Source organism: Corticium candelabrum, chromosome 20 (assembly GCF_963422355.1).
Source record: "Corticium candelabrum chromosome 20, ooCorCand1.1, whole genome shotgun sequence".
Taxonomy (NCBI): domain Eukaryota; kingdom Metazoa; phylum Porifera; class Homoscleromorpha; order Homosclerophorida; family Plakinidae; genus Corticium; species Corticium candelabrum.
This window is the reverse complement of record NC_085104.1, coordinates 5,245,472-5,263,361: the sequence shown is the minus strand read 5'-3', so window position 1 is coordinate 5,263,361 and position 17,890 is coordinate 5,245,472. Positions and strand designations below refer to the sequence as shown.

Here is a 17,890-nt window from a genome sequence, read left to right as displayed (position 1 = left end):
CTCATATGGAATTCCACACCTGACGATATGCCACAGGACAAAATGTCCGGCGAAATCAAAAATGGCCGGACAAATGCTTCATTTGGTCGGTAAATGTCCGATGTCCAACCATTATTTCGCACACTGCTTTTAGTCTATGTGTGGATGTTTTAGTGTCGATTTATGAAAATACTAGCTACATTGCCTGGCTTTGCCCAGGTGCATTCAATTATGAGGAATTACCATGAAAGTATCTTGTCTAAAAGTTAGATGTTCTAAGTAATTAGCAGCAAGTATTCCATTTACAATTTGATTACCTACGCCACATGTTAGCTTTGGATAATGACAGCTGGCTCAATAAAGTCCGTTCCAAAATTAAAGTCAGTTGGACAAAAGTGGGCTGCTGACGTGTAACCTTAGAACGAACTGAGGTCATACGGGTACCATTGGAAAGCTCTATGTCTGCTTTATTCGATTACAGACACCTCTCATTTGTAGGATGCATTACACCTACACGAGATAAGCAGAGATATATGATGCTTCCAGTAAAATAATGAGATAGAAGGTGGAGTCTTGTCAATCATGTATCGTTCTAACTACATATCTACTGTAATTAGATTGGTATGTTATCCTAAATAGTAACTAGAAACAGTTTGAGAATGTAATCGACACGCTAGGTACAGCCACCAACACTCTCAGTCGTTTTCTACAGCACTGTCGGCTTTGTTCTGTGTAATTTACTGGCAAGGTATTCCAACAGGAATAATAAGACACCAAAAGTGATTGTTACAACTATAGAGCATTACATTTTAGAGTGTTAGGTATCCTAAGCCACTCCCCAAAGTCGCAACTGACTTTAATTCTGGAACAAACTTTAGTTGATGTCAATGTATCCAGTTAAAACTTGCAAGAAAGAATGAAACACTGCTACACTGAAACAAAATGCACATATATTAGATGTACATCATCTCTTGAACTCTAAAATAAACCACTAACTAATCCATTGTGGTGTCAGGTATTGTGAATTTGCATTTAATTGTGTGACGTCACCTACTGTGAAATCGCCTAGAATGTCCTATTAAATGCTCTATTACAACTATGCAAAAGTGATAAAACGTTTATTCCCTTGGGTGCTATGCTCTTGAATGTTATGCTTAGCAATTCGATCGATGTCGGACACAGAACAGAGAGCTTTATCGCTTGAGAGTTGATCACCGAAAGGGGACCCACCTACCAAAACCAACATCACTTCGTTCCTCTTTATTCGGTAGGCAGGTCTGGAGAATTCGAGGGACAATGAGCCAAGCGTGAGAAAGTAGAAAGTGCACAAAGGTTTAGGATCTTGTTTTTATATCTATGTATATTTAGATAGATATAGATACTACAATTGACACAAACAGACAGAAGACTTAAGACCAGCCAGATGATGTCATCGGAAAGTAGAAAAGGATCTAAAGATCTAACCAGGAAGTCAGCGCTCCGTTTGATCAAATGTGGTGAACTATCCAAAGCAGCACGAGTTCCCACAAGTTCTGGCTTGGCACCAGCAACAAAGGAGACTACTCAAAAGCTTGCAGCAAAACACCCTAGGAGGTCCTCAGTAATTGAAGAGCAATTAGCTGATCCTTTTATTGAGTCTCCTGTAGAGTTGTCATCACATCAATTCATTACCAACATAAACAAAACTCCTAAAGGATCAGGATGTGGACCCAGTGGCTGGAGGTATGAACATCTTCGAGTTTTGATATCTGACTCATTCACAGCTGAGAACCTTTTCAGAGTTTGCTCTATTATTGCAGCTGGCTTAGTTCCTAAACCAATAACAAAGCTATTGTGTGCAGCTCGTCTTATTGCTCTGCCTAAGTCTTCAGGAGATGTGAGGCCCATTGCAATAGGTAAAGTGTTTCGACGAATAACTGCAAAGACTATCTGTTCTCAATACAAGGACTCTTTTACTAAATTCTTTGCTCCTTTACAGCATGGCATTGCCACAGATGGTGGAGCTGATCTTTTGGTTCATCATGTTCAGTTGCTGCTAGATTCTCATAAAGATTGGGTGGTCATGAAGACTGATGCCAAGAATGCCTTTAATTCTGTTAAAAGGTCTCATCTACTTACTCAGGTCTCAAAACACTTTCCTGAGATGCTTCCCCATGTCAACCAAATGTACGCAGGCTTTGGTCCCCTTATCTACTTGCAAGGAGACAGTCCTGTCATACCGTCTTCTGAAGAAGGCATACATCAAGGGGATCCTTTGGGTCCAGTTTTGTTTGCTACTGCAATTCAGGAATTGTTGACCAAATTGCAGAATGATCATCCTTGCGTAGTGGTCTTGGCATATCTAGATGATGTGTTTCTAGTAGGCCCTTCTGATAATGTCTTGGCAGTCTTTGAAGACCTGAAGCCTATGTTCCATAATATTGGTTTGGACATTCAGGACACCAAGTGTGAAATTTACAACAATTCATCTGTCGAGATCGAGTCACATACATCTATTCCTATCACAACAAAAGGAATATCTATTCTGGGAATTCCTGTTGGAAAGGAAGATTTCATGTCACAGGCATGTGTTACTATTGCAAAACATGGAGAAAATTTATGCCATCAACTACTCACTTTAGGAACTCAAGAAGCTATGTTATTGCTAAGACTCTGTCACTTACCAAGAATGTTTTACTTATCTCGAAGTGTTAAACCCAAAAGCATGCAAGCTGCTGCAGTTCTTCATGATCATCTATCTCGCTCTACGTTTTCAAATTTGTTACAAATTTCTGCCCTTACTGATGAAAAGTGGAAGCAAGCAACCTTGCCTATCAGATATGGTGGTTTTGGCTTGACATCATTACAAGAAATATCAAACTTGATTTTTGTGTCCTCGTGGGCTCATTCTGTGCATGAGCTGCCAAATCGTTTTGTAGCTTTAGAACCTCAGATTAATGTTTTGTTATCCTCGAAGAGTTCTGAAAATTCTGTAGGCCACATTCTTCATGAATGTTTAGATCCTGATCAATCAATGAATGATCTATTGCCTAATACTAAGCATCTGCAGCAGCATCTGATAGATAAGATCACAAAAGCTCAAGTCAATATTTTATTGGATAAAGAATCTGGAAAGAATTCAGCAAGATTACGTTCCTTGCAAGGAAAAGGTGCAGGCTCTTGGCTAAATGCCACTCCATCAACCCAGAATCTCGCAATTTTACCTGGAAATTTCTGCTTGGCGGCATTCATGAGGTTGGCAATGGCGATGCCCTTGCCTTTGTTGGCAGATGAGTACGAATGTGAATGTGGAAAAACAATCGATAGAGAAGGGTATCATCTGTTGACTTGTAAATTTGGAGGTGAACCAGTGTGGTCTCACAACTGTATGGTTTCTGTGTGGGCAGATTGTCTCAGCCAGTTACATGTACCGTACTACATTGAGCCTAAAGATCGCTACACCACTTCCAGTGGAAGGCCAGACATCTATGTTGCGGAATCATTCTGCATGCCAGCAGCAGAATTAGATATTGCTCTATCACATCCATTCGGCAAAGACATTCTATCTAGAGCTGCTTATATTGATGGTGCTGCCGCATCCAGAAGAGAAAAGATCAAACATACAAAGCATGACTCCCAACTGCTACCAGGAGGGTATAAACCAACAGCAATCCCTTTGGTATTTGAACATTATGGCAGATGGGGTGATGAGGCTCAACAGTTTTTAAAGACTCTTTCTCTCATGTCTTATGATGAGGACGGTCATCAGAATGCATCCAATTTTACAACATATTGGAGACAACGCTTATCAGTTCAGTTGCAACAATGTAACGCTAGAGTGATTACCAGGAAGACATCCCACTTACTGGAACATACAAGGAAAGTGAAGAGAATGAACAATATACACAATTATTAATGTGCTTTACTGTACAGCCCTATATAGGGCTGGTTTCTGTAGAGTTTTAGTTTGGTAGAGATTTTGTGCGATTGGGACAGTAGAGTTGCTTAGTTGTGTTCATTGTAGATTTCAATATTGAAAATATATGTATTGGACAGACAGACAGACAGACAGACAGAGAAAAGACAGACAGACAAACAGACAGAAAAACAGACAGACAGAAAAAACAAACAGACAGAAAAAGATAAACAAACAAACAGATCGTATACTGATCAATAAACTTAAATGGACAAACAATACAACCATATATACCTATATCACAAAGATAAAAACATGCCAGACTGAATTGAAACCATACATGACTAGAGACAACAAACAGCAACTAACACACTAAGCATACCTTCAGCGTTTCCTGAGCCGTAATTCCACCAATAAATGCAGTCATAGGAGAAAGCTGTGCAGCACAGTTGTATGAGAAATGTCTCAGGAGGTCATCATCTAACTTCTCAACCTACAAACAGAATCTATGATTTCTACACATATAATTCAATTAGGTTGCCAATCAACTTTATTATTCTACAACATAAACAAGTAGCTTCAATATCAATATCTACAAATATTTCCTTTCTTCCACTGCTTGCAGAAATGTCAAGATCCAATCAACACACACATACTAAATGATTACAATGAACAAGTCTCAATCTTCCCTGATCACAATTGTGTAGCACATGACAGTTGACTCCACGCAACCTTTGTGACGGCGTCAACTGACCCTAATGATGCAACTTCGGTAAGACGTTTATAGAATGACGCATCTTCAGTGACGGACACACCGTCGCAGTCTGTTAGTTGCATAAATTACAAGCCTGACAAGGGTAAATGTCCTGATTAACTAAAGTCTCTCCCATTTAACTATCAAAGTTACTTTTGAAACCTCTGTTCCCAACAAACCATCACAATTATCCAATTTAACCAAGTCATAATTACAGAGATATCTGCACCTCAGTTTTCTTACTGCTAACTAGCACAAATTCAAAGAAGAACAGTGTCTGATAATGCATTTCACAATTTGCTCCACTTCTTTAGAATAAATATTGGTATATTCCTACGGGATGGATGGCTCTGCCAAACAGCAACAATAGATGCCCTTCAGTTAATGTTCAGAAAAGTCACTAACATACTATAAATCCCTAGTTAGAGACCAACGTATTTTACAATGTCCTAGCAACTGTATAAAGCTCAGCTTCTCTTCAGGCACATCTTACCTTGAATGTGTACTCATTTTCCATTTTCTCGTGACACATCTTGATAAAAGCATCAGCATCCTCATCCTTGTTTCCAGACTGTGGATTTTCAAAAGAGTGAATTGCTTGAAACGCTATATGTAAAGTAGAACTTCTGTCCATCTTAGCAAAGTCAGAAATGACAAACTCGGGCTCTGCATTTGAGTCCATCAATGATTTCTACATAAAAATAAAACTGCTCATTAAAGTGGTTCGAACATGATGAAACCACAAGACTAGCACAATTTTCAACATATAAACACACCGAAAATCTGTGCTTTGCTAACAGTATGTCTGCACAGTTGATTGATGCACAACTATAATATTAAACAGATTTGGTCACCTTACTGCACTCCACCACTTACAAATTACGTAGATCAGACAGCCCATCCTGCTACCCATATGCATAATGCAATGAAACAGCAATTTGGGGTCAATGCCTTGTTACCCGCGAAAACTGCTGCCACCATCATATTTGTGCACAACTGTATCTCATAACGAATGTTCAAAAACGTGGTGTCAAGTAAACTTGTGTTTCGTGTCGACTAAATGGACTTGTGGGGTTGCCTTCCTGACGACTAGTCTCGTGTAGCTCCTCCCCATTACTTTAGACAGCAGTTATGCAAGACTACTGACGACTGGGCCCCAGTAGCCTGATGTCTTCCAAGAAAAATCGTTATTGTTTAGATAGAGAAAGCATCTGAGCGTTTGGCTTATAGGCAGGGCTAATCTATCCCTTGAGTCTTAATTCCTCACGCGATTTTATCACTATGGCCAAGCTCTTCGCCCGTATCTCAAAGATTTAAAAGATAATGCAATGAAAGACCACACGCAATACGTGTACATGAAATTGACAGCTTTGGCTTCTGTGCCAAGCCCTACCCGTTAGACTTGTCTTCTCTTCGCGTGACTTCAGTTGCACAGAGGCTGCTACCAGAGGAAGCAAAAGAATTTGACACCTGTTGCAGTATCAGAGAATGGAAACTGTTTGTTTCATGTATTTTCTTTGCTCTTCTTTGGCAATGAACACCACCACATTAAAGTGCGTCTTCGTACAGCTCTTGAGCTACTTTTACATCAACTACACTATGTTGATCTCTAAAGAGCACTCGTCTTTGGTTTCCAGAAATGGTGGACTCTCATACACCTGCAGCCTCAGCATCTTTTTGAAAATTTACTATTCTGACGACTAGATTTATGAGGTTGCCAAGCTGACGACTGTAGAGGTTACAAAATTTTTGAAGACTGCATAACTGGTCGGTTCATTTAATTAATGAACAGAATCACCGCTACCCACATTCATTAAATAATGAAGTCAAGCATCATTGACATGAGAAGTCTGTCCATGAAAACTTGACTTCCTTTATTGACAGTTAAATGCACACAAATGCACACACAGATGCATGCACACACATACATAATACGCACATCCACACACTACACTATTACTCACAAAATTCACTATCACAGGCTGTTTGACTTGAGCAGCAATTCCTCCTCTTACATATGGTGATAGGTCACTTGTATCTCCAATACTAAATGTGAACGGGCCAAGCACTTTCACCTCTCGAGGTTCACAGCCATTCAGCTCCACCATGCCCTATAAATATTGCTTTGTAAACGACCCTTAAACACTTCAATGCAAAGTCTAACTTCAATTTCTGAGAAGGTCACTTTGTGACCACTTTCTAGTCCATGTCGTGCTTCATCTGTGCAGGTCACAACTCCTTCTTTGTCTCTGGTTATGTGATTAACCATTATCGACAATGGTTCTTCACCATTTGTATCAACAACTTTGAAATTGTCACCAAAATCACAAAACACATGTCTGCAGTCACCACAAAACAGACATCACTAAAGTCTTACAATTTAGTAACAACACAGAGTCAAGCCCATCAGACAGTTAAGTATAATCACAACAAAGACATATACGTCCAACACAATGCACTTAGTAACAATAATTTAGCTGTCTGTCTCAATTCCTAGCAATTGGTTACATCATCACCTCAGTACCACAAACAAGAAAAGATTCCATTTAGCACCATGATGCGACCAGTGACAGACTAGTGACCATCACTGGCTATTAGTAGGTGCAATTTACAGACATAGCAACAGTCTCATTCCTTACGCAAAAAGTCCTCTTGTTTCAGCAACAACTAAGTATTTGTTATGGCGGTGGGAACAGCGACTGACACCGAGCACTTCTTCCAAAGGTCTATCGCACATGACTATCACCTAGCAAACAAGGCATTATTAAACAAATAGATACTCTGATAAGCCAACAAATAAATACTGCAACTACATAAAAATTGGCAAACAGATTTTCAACTCAAAAACTGCATTCAAATAATTCAGTTCTCTAAAATTGTCTTGAATGTTACCAAATCAGCACAAGAAACAAAGAATACAAGAGATAAAAGAAGGCAGACGCACAGACAAGCAAGCACACTAGCAGAGACTCCATCACAACATGTATAGTGCTAGTGCTGGCAGTTAAGTTGCCAAAATACAACCACTATCAAAGTCCTACACAAAGTACTCACTATTAAATAAAATAAAACCTAAAACCACGGATAAAAAGGTACAAATATAAAACACATTCTCTCGGAGCAAAAAGACTGTCAGGAAATTGCCAAATAAAGTTATCATACATCAAATTGGTTAAGAAATTCATCACTCAGTAATCCATCATAGCAGATAACAGGTACATAGCTATTTAGTTCACACAATCGTGCATGAGAAGCTTGAGCTCTTGACAATTGCTGGTCAATATCTTCTTCATGTATGAAGAACTAAAAAATGCAAAGAAAACAATCATCTATCACACATTTTACATTAAGCTGTTCAGTGTTGCAAATAATGATCATTCATAATAATGAACATTCATTTGCAATGTCACTAAGTGTGTTGTCAAGTCTATAATTATGATTTTAAAAAGTAACAATTATTGAAATACCAAGAGAATGGCTAACATTGATAGATCAGGGCAAACCTATAACAACATACCTGGACAACACATTTACTGGAACATAGTAGATATCTATATAATAATGCGCAAATGTGACCATGACCAAGCTGCATCAGCTGTCATAGAAGTTGCATCATTCTATAAACAGCCATCACGGAAGTAGAGTCAGCTGACCCGTCTGGGTAACTGGCGGGGAATTTTCCACGAGTCTCAGATAGTATATAATAATACCATAAAGCAACCATTTAAGATACCCCTTAGTAAGGTGCCTTCTGTGCCCAAAATTATGTTTTACTATAAAACTACGTGCCCCCTTACTAAGGTGCCACCCAGAGACATACAAGTGTAATTCATTTCAAGAGCTCTAATAACATGCCTTTTGGGTTCATAACTATTTTAAGGCACACCCTAAATACGTCCTTTATGATACTAACCTTATTACACAGAGCATTATTGCTGTACCTTTGACTTCAAATTTAAAGAAACTAGATACGCAAATCCTCACTAAAGTAATTGGGAAATCTAAATCAACCCTAATTACAACCATCATAAACCAAAAACCAAGTGTTATAGAGCCAATAAAAATTGTCAAAACCTTTGAACAGTAAGTTAGATGTGTGTGATAAGAGTTACAAGTAAAATTAAAGTTCCTTCCCAATGTGCATGATTATGTAAAATACTGAGATTGTGGTCCTGATAAAAACGTGGTCAGAGTTCCAAAAACATCAAGACTATTGAAATAGAAATCATGAGAGTACAACCCTGTTGCTATAGTCTCAAGATATCATTACTAAAACTTAGTACGTGCACATGTATGAGAACACCTAAATATTGCAAGGCTTGTCCACTAGACCAAAAATCCATGTCATTTCATCTACACTACCTAAGCCATAGACTATCCTTCTTGTCTATATTTCTTTTGCTACAAATTGCATCCCTAAATGCATTCACCACAAACCCACGCAAGCCCAGTTTTCAATGTAAGAAGAACCACATTGCCCTCACAAGAATTCATTCCACGACAAATGTTTCTAAACAATCCTCCTTGCCCCTGTTGTCATTACATAGACAGAACAGGAACCAGTGGAAGCAGTATGTGTACAGCATAGTCTATGCCTCTTACTGTTAGATCTGACACAAAGTTCTCAACAATGCCCACAATGAGATAAAATGCAGATTGTATGTCATGACATGTGCCATGCTAAGCTTCAGTAGTGTTTCTACAATGCCACAGCAATCATCTACATGGCAATAGATTCAACCAAAGCAACCAACAAGACCACACACTCTAGGCAGTTGGCATTCAAAATATAAATGTACCATAAATAACCGAACAAAGCTTCTCTAAATGAACACCATGGGCGACTAAATAAACACAAACTAGTTCCGACTTTGTGACAATGTGTACAAAAATCCATGCCCAAATAGTGGCCCCTCTATTTGATATAAAGGCAATCAAGTAAACAAGAGAAAGAGATAGCTATGTGAGAGTACTAGTAATGTATGCCAAAAACTTGAAGACCATTTTCAGTAACTTGCCTGGCTGAAAATCTAGACTTTGCTAAACAAGTTTGAAAGAGGTACTTTGGTAAAAATAAAAGGAAAACAGCCTAGAGAAAATCAGAAAAAAATAGACAGTCTAGTGTATTCAGAAGATTCTGATGCTGATTAGAGTTGGTTTAATTAAACCAAACAGTTCGCTATGCTACAGTGGTATTGAAACAGTTCTTTTGTTCATAAGGTGCTAATTGGCTAGAGGTGTGCCTAATGTTGCCAATGAATATCAATCAGTACCATCAGGTGTCTATCTACTAAGTGCTTTCACAGACAGGGTTAACTTGGGCTAAAGGCGCCCCCTCACGAATCACTGCGTACACGCAGACACACCCACACAAACCTGAAAATGTGCCACGATTTCAAGTTGTGTCCTAACGAAGCAGAGCAAGCGAATATCTTAGGATGCACCATGTTCTATAACATACAGTCTTTATTCCTAGTGCAAAGAGAAAGGTAGCCTCGAATTTCCAGACCAGAGAGTGCGCGAAGCGTGCGAACTCTACTCTGGACCAAGTCGATAATAAAACAATTTCGGAAGTATTTATCAATAGCGATGCTAAATGGTAGTCTAACAGCGTAGGATCGTTTTACCTAGATCAACATATCATTTGTAAATGCCATGAGATCTCACGAACAAAGAAGAGACGTCTGCCGTGTTTGCGGCGATATCTTGGTGGACAGCATGAAACCACGACTCTTCAATTCTTTGGCAGACTGCTAGCTAGTCTAACCGCTTGACTGGCGAGACTACCGCTCAACCAGTTGTCAAAGGTGATGGTCTAGCAACGCTGCTGTGCATGTCCTCTCACCGCAAGCTTGAAAATATCAAAGAACTGAAGCTGAAACTAAAAGTAAGATGTGTGCGTGCACCAGAATCTTCATCACGGCTCTGGCGTGCACTTAGCTGCCCACGCGGGTTTCTGCTTGTAGTTTCTGCTTAGCTTTCACGCGGGTAGTGCACTTAGCATAACCAATTATTGCTAAGCCAATCAGAATTTACAACCAACATTCTGGCTATAAGGAGCTGATTGGCTTAGAAGGCTATTTCCGAAATCATTTTAGTACTGACTTGGTCCAGACTAGAGTTCTCGTGCTTCACGCACACTCTGGTCTGGAAGTTCGAGGCTAAGAGAAAGGCAAATTGCGTTCTTGTCCGCCACAGCAATTTCACTCCTCGTACTTTACATTTCGAGAAAGCTAACAACAAGTGTGTTAGGTTCTTTATCTACACATCACCATCTTGAAATAGCTTGCTATTGAACGACAAAGCGCTTTGTCAATTGTTTTCTTGTTGCATGTTACCTGGAAATGGGTGGAAACCAAAGCATTATCGTACTAACGTGATGGCATCCTAAACTCAGAGCGTGAAAGTAGCCATGGAGAGGTGCTGGGTGCCGCCGATAGCGCAGATCATGCATCATCCTGCATGATAGCTACTAGCCTCAAAGTTCCAGACCCATTTTCGGGTCACGTGCAACAAGAAAAAACATCGAGAAATCGCTTGTCATTCAACAGCAAGCTATCTCAAGTTTACGTGGGTGTGTCTGCACGTGCACGTAAATGCACGAGTGGGCACCTTTAACTTTGGGTTGGATTCCAATTACCCCAGTTGTGTAAACATCCTGTGAACAAGTTCACTAAACTCGGGTTTATGTCAGTATCAGAACACCAGAAGGAGAAGCCATTTGTACACTGGTGTGATTAATCTCTAAGGTGTGTCTTTGCATATATTTAGAGAGTGTCTCTGCTTAACTCCACTCTAACCTGCTCTAACCCGGTTTAACCCTACTCTGAGCCAGGGTTGTCTTAACCTTCCAGGCTGCTTTCCCATTCTCAAGCAGAAACTTCAAGCAATTGATGTATGCGCTCTACTATAGATCTTCTACATCTAAGTACCCTTGTCGTACGTGTGAACGCAAGTTGTTGGGAGTAGGGTTATCAAAACTCTACACCAGTCATCTTCACCCAAGTTAACCTGCGGTGAGTTCAATTGACCTCTTCTAGCCTCTTCCAGAACTGGAAGACAGAGGGGAAAATGAAAGAGGTGCTCAATTGACAGTCTCCCTCTTCCGAAAGACTCTCCCAGCTCTTCCAGCTCCTGGCTGGAAGATACTGGAAGAGAGAAGTGGTTATGCATGCTCAGTCTCGCATGTTACATCCGTACGGCGAGAAGATCAATGTGATGAAAAATGAAAGTGACGATGAAGCTCTGACCAGAGAAGTTGTGCACGGTGACCTCACAGAAGTCACGTATGCGAGATACAGGCACGCAAAGACCATATGTGTTCCTCAGAAGGGGTCCCAAGAGACATACATACTCATGTAGCTCTCCATTTAACAAGAGTAGTAACTCATCATACTTAAACAGTTCTGGAGTGTAATTTACGCAAGCAACAACTGCCCTGAGATCCATATGTGCTGTGCTCTAACTGAGCATGCGCAATCAATCTCCCGCTCTAATGGGAAAAGCGTTCGATTGGGTTCCAGTCTTCTAGTCTCTTCCAGTCTCTTCCAGAAGAGGTCACTTAAATGCGCCCCTGAGTTAATCCAGTGTGTGAAAGCGCTCACTGTAAATGACAAATATTTTGTAAAACAAAATCTTTATAATTTTTGTCAAAACAAATACTTGACAAAATTAAATACCCCCAAAATCTTACACAAGTCTACAAGCTTGCTGGAGTTCAAGGCACATGTAATGACACTGATCGCACACTCGCAAATATCGGCTTGTTCTTCTGTCTCAACTTCATTGGGGTTTAGAAGAAGGGAGTCTTGCTTCCAGTTGCCTGCAAGCAAGACGAGGATTACACAAGCTAAGCCATCCAATCAGCGACATCGCATGTAGTAAATATACATGCATGTCGATGGTAAAGAAGTAATACCGCCACTGCTCTAATTTCAAATACACTGCAAGGGCTTGTAAAGTGCTCAAGTGTCAGATGGACAAAGTACCAGGTGCCATTTCAGAACTCAACCAGATGCCTTCCCTTCCGCCCACATGTCACTAGCATATACGTAGTGATACTGTAGTACTATACTACAGTACCAGGTACTAATGAAATTTTTTCCATGACAAACAGTGTCTTGGTAGACTTTGACAAAAACGTTGCATGACGAAATATTTGTCGTTTACAATACTAGAGCAAGATTACTCTATTTCAGAGTAAGAGTTACTAGTTGATGACTTTATTTAAATTTATGCCTGAATGAATGCCCTGGAGGATTATACGAGAACAAAGATGAAGCCTGGGTGGGCTCTGGCTTAAGTGTAGCCTTCTAGACAATTGAAAAAAATTGTGGAAGTTTTGTATCACCCAGGCGACTGATCTCCCCAGTTCTAATTGAAGGCGCACTGACACCATGAAAGATCCATGTATATATAGATCACACACGCCAGCACACAGTGTGTACAGTAACTCTTGTACTGAACCAAACTACTGTGGTCATCATGTGCAGAGTTTGTCTGACAACTAACTCAGAGTTACATATGTGGTATTAAGATCTTCAGATGTTAATCACAATCTGACTTCCTTCAGCTTCTTATGAGACTAACTTTATCAGCATTAAGAAATCTATTTCTCCATATTGAGAAACGCCTCTCAATAAACCGTAACCACACTTTAAAATGTTAGTGAAATATTCTGCTAACCCATAAACTAGCCAAAAGTCACAGATTTGAACAGCACAAGCCTTACATAACAAAATGTTTACATGCCTGGCAGTAAAGCCCAAACCATTGGTCAGATTCTATACACAAATCAAGTCGTAGCTAATTCTGTATGTCTTCACTCCTGACCATTAAAGTAATGACATGCCTTGTATCCAAACAGGTTGCAATCTAACCACTGATAGCATTCTCAATTTGAATACAATTACTGCCAATTACCAGGGTTCTAGCCAGGAATCCTAAGGTAGAGTGGTTGCTACGCCTTCAGCCTAGGCCGCTACACCTTGATAATAGTGCTATGGTTAAGCCACTAGGTCTGCATACTTGCTAGTATAGCCAGTCCTCTCCAAAGCCATCATATATTAAGAGGCTAGCCTTTGATGTAAAGTCTTGTTTTGTTCACTTCAATGGAAATTGCGGCTATGTATTATAGTTGTCTACGCCTGCCCAGCAAAGGTGTTAGTAAATTTAATTAGTTTGATTAGCAAGGTACAATGTGCCTGATGATGCCATCATTTCTACCTACCACTTAGATGGACTTATAATGCAATTGGTGCAATACAACATAAGCATGCCGCACATCATTTACTACTACAATGCAATTGCAGGAATGGAGAAACTTCCTTAGCCAGCCCCTCCCCCTTTCTACTAAGGAAGAGGGGAGAAGTTGCTATGACAATGCAACAAGTTGCTATGATAATGCAACGCATCACGTTACCCCTTAGCAGTGTTGTGTAATATTTCTTTTTAGGGGTGAATTACCTATGGGTAAACATGGATCGCTTCGTCAGGTATGACAAAAGACAAGAACTCTAAAAGTTTAGCATTAGGGCATGCACGGCACCCATTGTTGTGTGCATTTTGATGAACAAGTCAACGCCTTTTTACCCCACCAGAATGCGGTGAATTGATGAGAGCAATGAAACATCAAGACTTGTTTTCAGACCTTTTCCATTGAAAGTAGATGGAGAAGGAGGAGGAGCTGGCTACCAAAAGACTACTTTATTGCTGCTGGGTCTTAGTAGTTTCAAAGTTATAAGAGCAAAACGTAAAATTGCAAGCTTTGCAAACGAGAACCAGGATGCAAGCTGCGGAAGGTAGTTACCGTATTTCCGTGAATAGTGCCCCAAACTCAAATTGTGCCTCGTGCTTAAATAATGCCCCACGGCGAGCCTATACGAAATAATAATGCCCCATGCTCACTTAGTGCCCCACTGGGGTAGTATTCAAACCCAGTTACTATAGGCATGCAAGGCTATCATGGTTGAGAAGAAATGAACACCCAGGTAGAATCAGTGAGTATGTATGTAACAGACCAGGAATATGCCTCAAGCAAAGCAGCCAGAAAATAACTGTAAGATTAGATTAGGTAGCTTGTGTGTGTAATATGATGGTATGCAAACGAACAACTCAACAGTCTCTGCTTGGGAAATAATAATGGCCTATACTCGAATTATGCCCCATGCTCAAATGTTTCAGAACTATAAAAAATAGTGCTCTACGGGGCACTATTCACAGAAATACGATAGGATACCATGCCCTAAACTTGGCCTCTCCCTACTACTACGCCTTGCGACAAACCTGGCTAAAACACTACAATTACTAATCACATAAATCAAACACTAACTCTTTCCTTTAATGCGTGGAACATCAACAAGTGCCGAAGAAAAACACATCAGAGTCATATGAGCATGTAACTGTACTGCTACCCGTCTTATTGCTATAGTCAATACTTCATGACAAATATAAGACACATGGATGCCAAACATGCCCAACGTCTAGCTACTACCCTAAACAGTCATTATGTATACACAATGTACAGCTTGTGACTCATATTTTACAAATAATCAATAATCATTCGTTGATACCAACCATTCATACCTGGCAGGACAAGTCGGCAGGTTTCACCTTGACATTATCTTGGATGGTTACTGACTTCACACCAGCGAGTACAATATTCTTAGCTAAACAAACGAGATCTGATACTGTTACTTATTGTTTCAGCTCAGCATCATCCACCTACCAACTTCTACGCCTAGTCCCGTCATTCCACAAATGAGAACGTCAGAAGAACCCATCTTTCGCATGGCCTCATGACCAAGAACATACCTTAACAATAATATCCAATTGCATATACAAACAGTCATCAACTGGAGTGCATAAATGCACAATATAATTACTATTAGTCACTATAACACAATGCACAACAACAATCTGAATATCAACAATCTTCTAAACTAGTAACTGAAGCTGTGTTTTCATCCTTGCTTCCACAGCTATGAACCCTTTGAAGAGCTACAATCACCTTGTTGCAAAGCATTACAAATTTAGATGCCATTTTGTGCACTCACATGCACGGTGCACTTGTAGCAAAAAATAATTCAATGCCATAACTACATTCACAGATTCACAGACAGTCAGTTTTTTAAAGTACAAACACATAACCACTAATTGCTTTTTTACTAACTTCATTGCAATACTGTAAAAAAGACAAACTGTGATTGTACTAACATTTATATGACAACATCATAATGAAGTGTCTTGAGTAAAGGTGTGTATACACTAATACCTCGGTTATCCGGGCACCTCGAGACGGCACTATCCGTAACTGGGAAATATCTGTATCTCAGAGAGTAAAAAACCACACCGATAGCGCATCAACCAAGAGAGGAAACTGTGATCCGCGTACAATACACTGCCACTTGGCGACAGTCGGGTCCTCTGCGCCGACACAACTGATCTTTTCTCAGTCTTTCCAAATGTCTCCATTAGTTGACTTCGGCAGTTCAAAAATCTCAGAAACACGACATTGAGACTTCCCTTTCTCAATTTCTCTTATGATTTCTATCTATTTCTCAAGTGTAAGGACAGACTGCCTCCGCTTACTGGTCGCCATTTCCATGGATGCAAAATCGTGGATGCGCATTCATGTAAAAATGTTTTCGCACATGGTCGCTGGGAGTGCCCGGTAGACAGAGGTGCCCAGAACTTCGAGGGCTGGATAACCGAGGTACTAGTGTATAACCATATTACCATTGTAAGCACAGTTCAAAAAAGACTACAGCAGATCTGTGATTAGATTTTTCTCCAATTTGTTTCCTTTTTGGTTGCTGCAAATAACAGAGAAAACAGTACCATAATACAATCACAGCTTCACCCTATTAGTGTTATTAAGCATAGTTTCTGAATTTCCCTAAATTCTCATCAAAGAGGTAGACCAGTATCATTGTATGTGACATAATATTTGAAGTTTGTCACCTCATCTAGAGTACAGTCCTGTTTGGGTGTTTGTGCAATTATTGTTCAGTACACATTTGACATGACATATTCAGTTTAAATGAGTGAACATGGGCAGCCTCAAAGGCTAGGCACCTGTTTGCACACCAAGAGAGTTAATCTCAGTTATCCGAAATATTCAGAGTTATAAACAGGATTGGGTCCCAAAGTGTTGGAATAACTGACATCTCATGATCTGATTGTACTATTTAGTGCAGACAAAACAAGACAGAAATAACTATAAACACAAGTTCAACATCAGACAAAAATAGCCCAAAGCAAGATTGAAAGTTTGAGTTTTCCTAATATGAGTACAAGATGAGTTGACTTCGTCTAGCCTACTAGTAGCCTTGTTGGCACACATTACTAAGTAGGACCTACAGTAGAGTTGTAAAATCAAAATTCGTGTTCCTATTTTTACTGGTAATCGAACCAGCAAAAATTAATCATATATTAAAACTTTGTTTGATTCATTGTTACGGCAGTTTCATAAAGCCCATAGCTAGTTTCTATCTGTTACAGAATAACGGTTATTGGACATATGAACCCTCTGGTGGGGCTCCAGTCACTTACAATTGTCGTGAGTAAAGTCCCTCGTCAATATCTTGCCCTTCAGACATCTACAAACAACCGACAACACCATCCTTAGCCGATGTACAATGTCTGAAGTCACTCAAATGAAAAACATACGCTTCCGTTCTGGCTGGATGCGAGCTCTTCGTCTAGTTTTGGTCTTTTAGCTTGAGGCTTACAGAGAGAAAAATTGAATTAGTAAAAACCAGGAAAACTGTGATATAGACGTTACACGCTTTCCAACAACTCACCGAATCGCTCATCCCACAGTGACACGTGGGCTCGTACATATCAAGCCCAGGAATGCCAATTCACGTGAGCCCTAGTCAGAGCCCGACGGACATGCGCACTAATTAAAATATTTTAGATACTAATAAAATTAATATAAAAATAAATGCTTTTTGATTAAATCTTAAAGAATATAAGAAGAGTTTAATAGTAGGACTTAAAATATTTATTAAAAATAAAAACGTATAACATAGCTTTTTATTAAAATTAAATTTTACTAAAGTCTACAGTTGATGTTGCATGTACGAGCACGCGAGAGACGATTTGTGTTGTCCTAATTAATTAATTAACTATTTAATTAAACAAAATGCGTTAAAATGTTGAAAAATGCATGCTGACGTAACGGCATCTCAAGTAGTCATGTATGATGAATTAGCAACAACAAGACTAATGCTTTCTGTGTCTATTGTACTTTGTGAAAA

The 17,890-nt window shown here is 39.7% G+C and overlaps 1 protein-coding gene across 1 annotated transcript; it reads right to left on the bottom strand.

Annotated features, from left to right (window-relative positions):
• Positions 1–784: 784 nt before the first annotated feature.
• LOC134195687 (ubiquitin-like modifier-activating enzyme 1) lies at positions 785–17,467 on the bottom strand. Its single transcript, XM_062664757.1, has 12 exons — positions 17,432–17,467; positions 17,298–17,354; positions 17,181–17,227; positions 15,355–15,440; positions 15,213–15,295; positions 7,791–7,931; positions 7,268–7,374; positions 6,793–6,967; positions 6,593–6,739; positions 5,122–5,319; positions 4,257–4,367; positions 785–911 (listed from the first exon to the last, which is right to left on the bottom strand). Exons 1-12 carry the CDS (start codon positions 17,441–17,443, stop codon positions 864–866), a joined length of 1,212 nt encoding a protein of 403 aa, XP_062520741.1. The 5' UTR covers positions 17,444–17,467; the 3' UTR covers positions 785–863.
• Between the last annotated feature and the right edge of the window lie 423 nt (positions 17,468–17,890).

Excerpts from the sequence above, each read along its gene's own strand:
- LOC134195687 (XM_062664757.1), bottom strand. Across the intron at positions 6,968-7,267 it reads GAAACAAGAGGACTTTTTGC|ACATGTGTTTTGTGATTTTG; the intron begins GTAAGGAATGAG and ends TGGTGACTGCAG. Across the intron at positions 912-4,256 it reads CGGCTCAGGAAACGCTGAAG|TGTAGCAGTGTTTCATTCTT; the intron begins GTATGCTTAGTG and ends ATTTTGTTTCAG.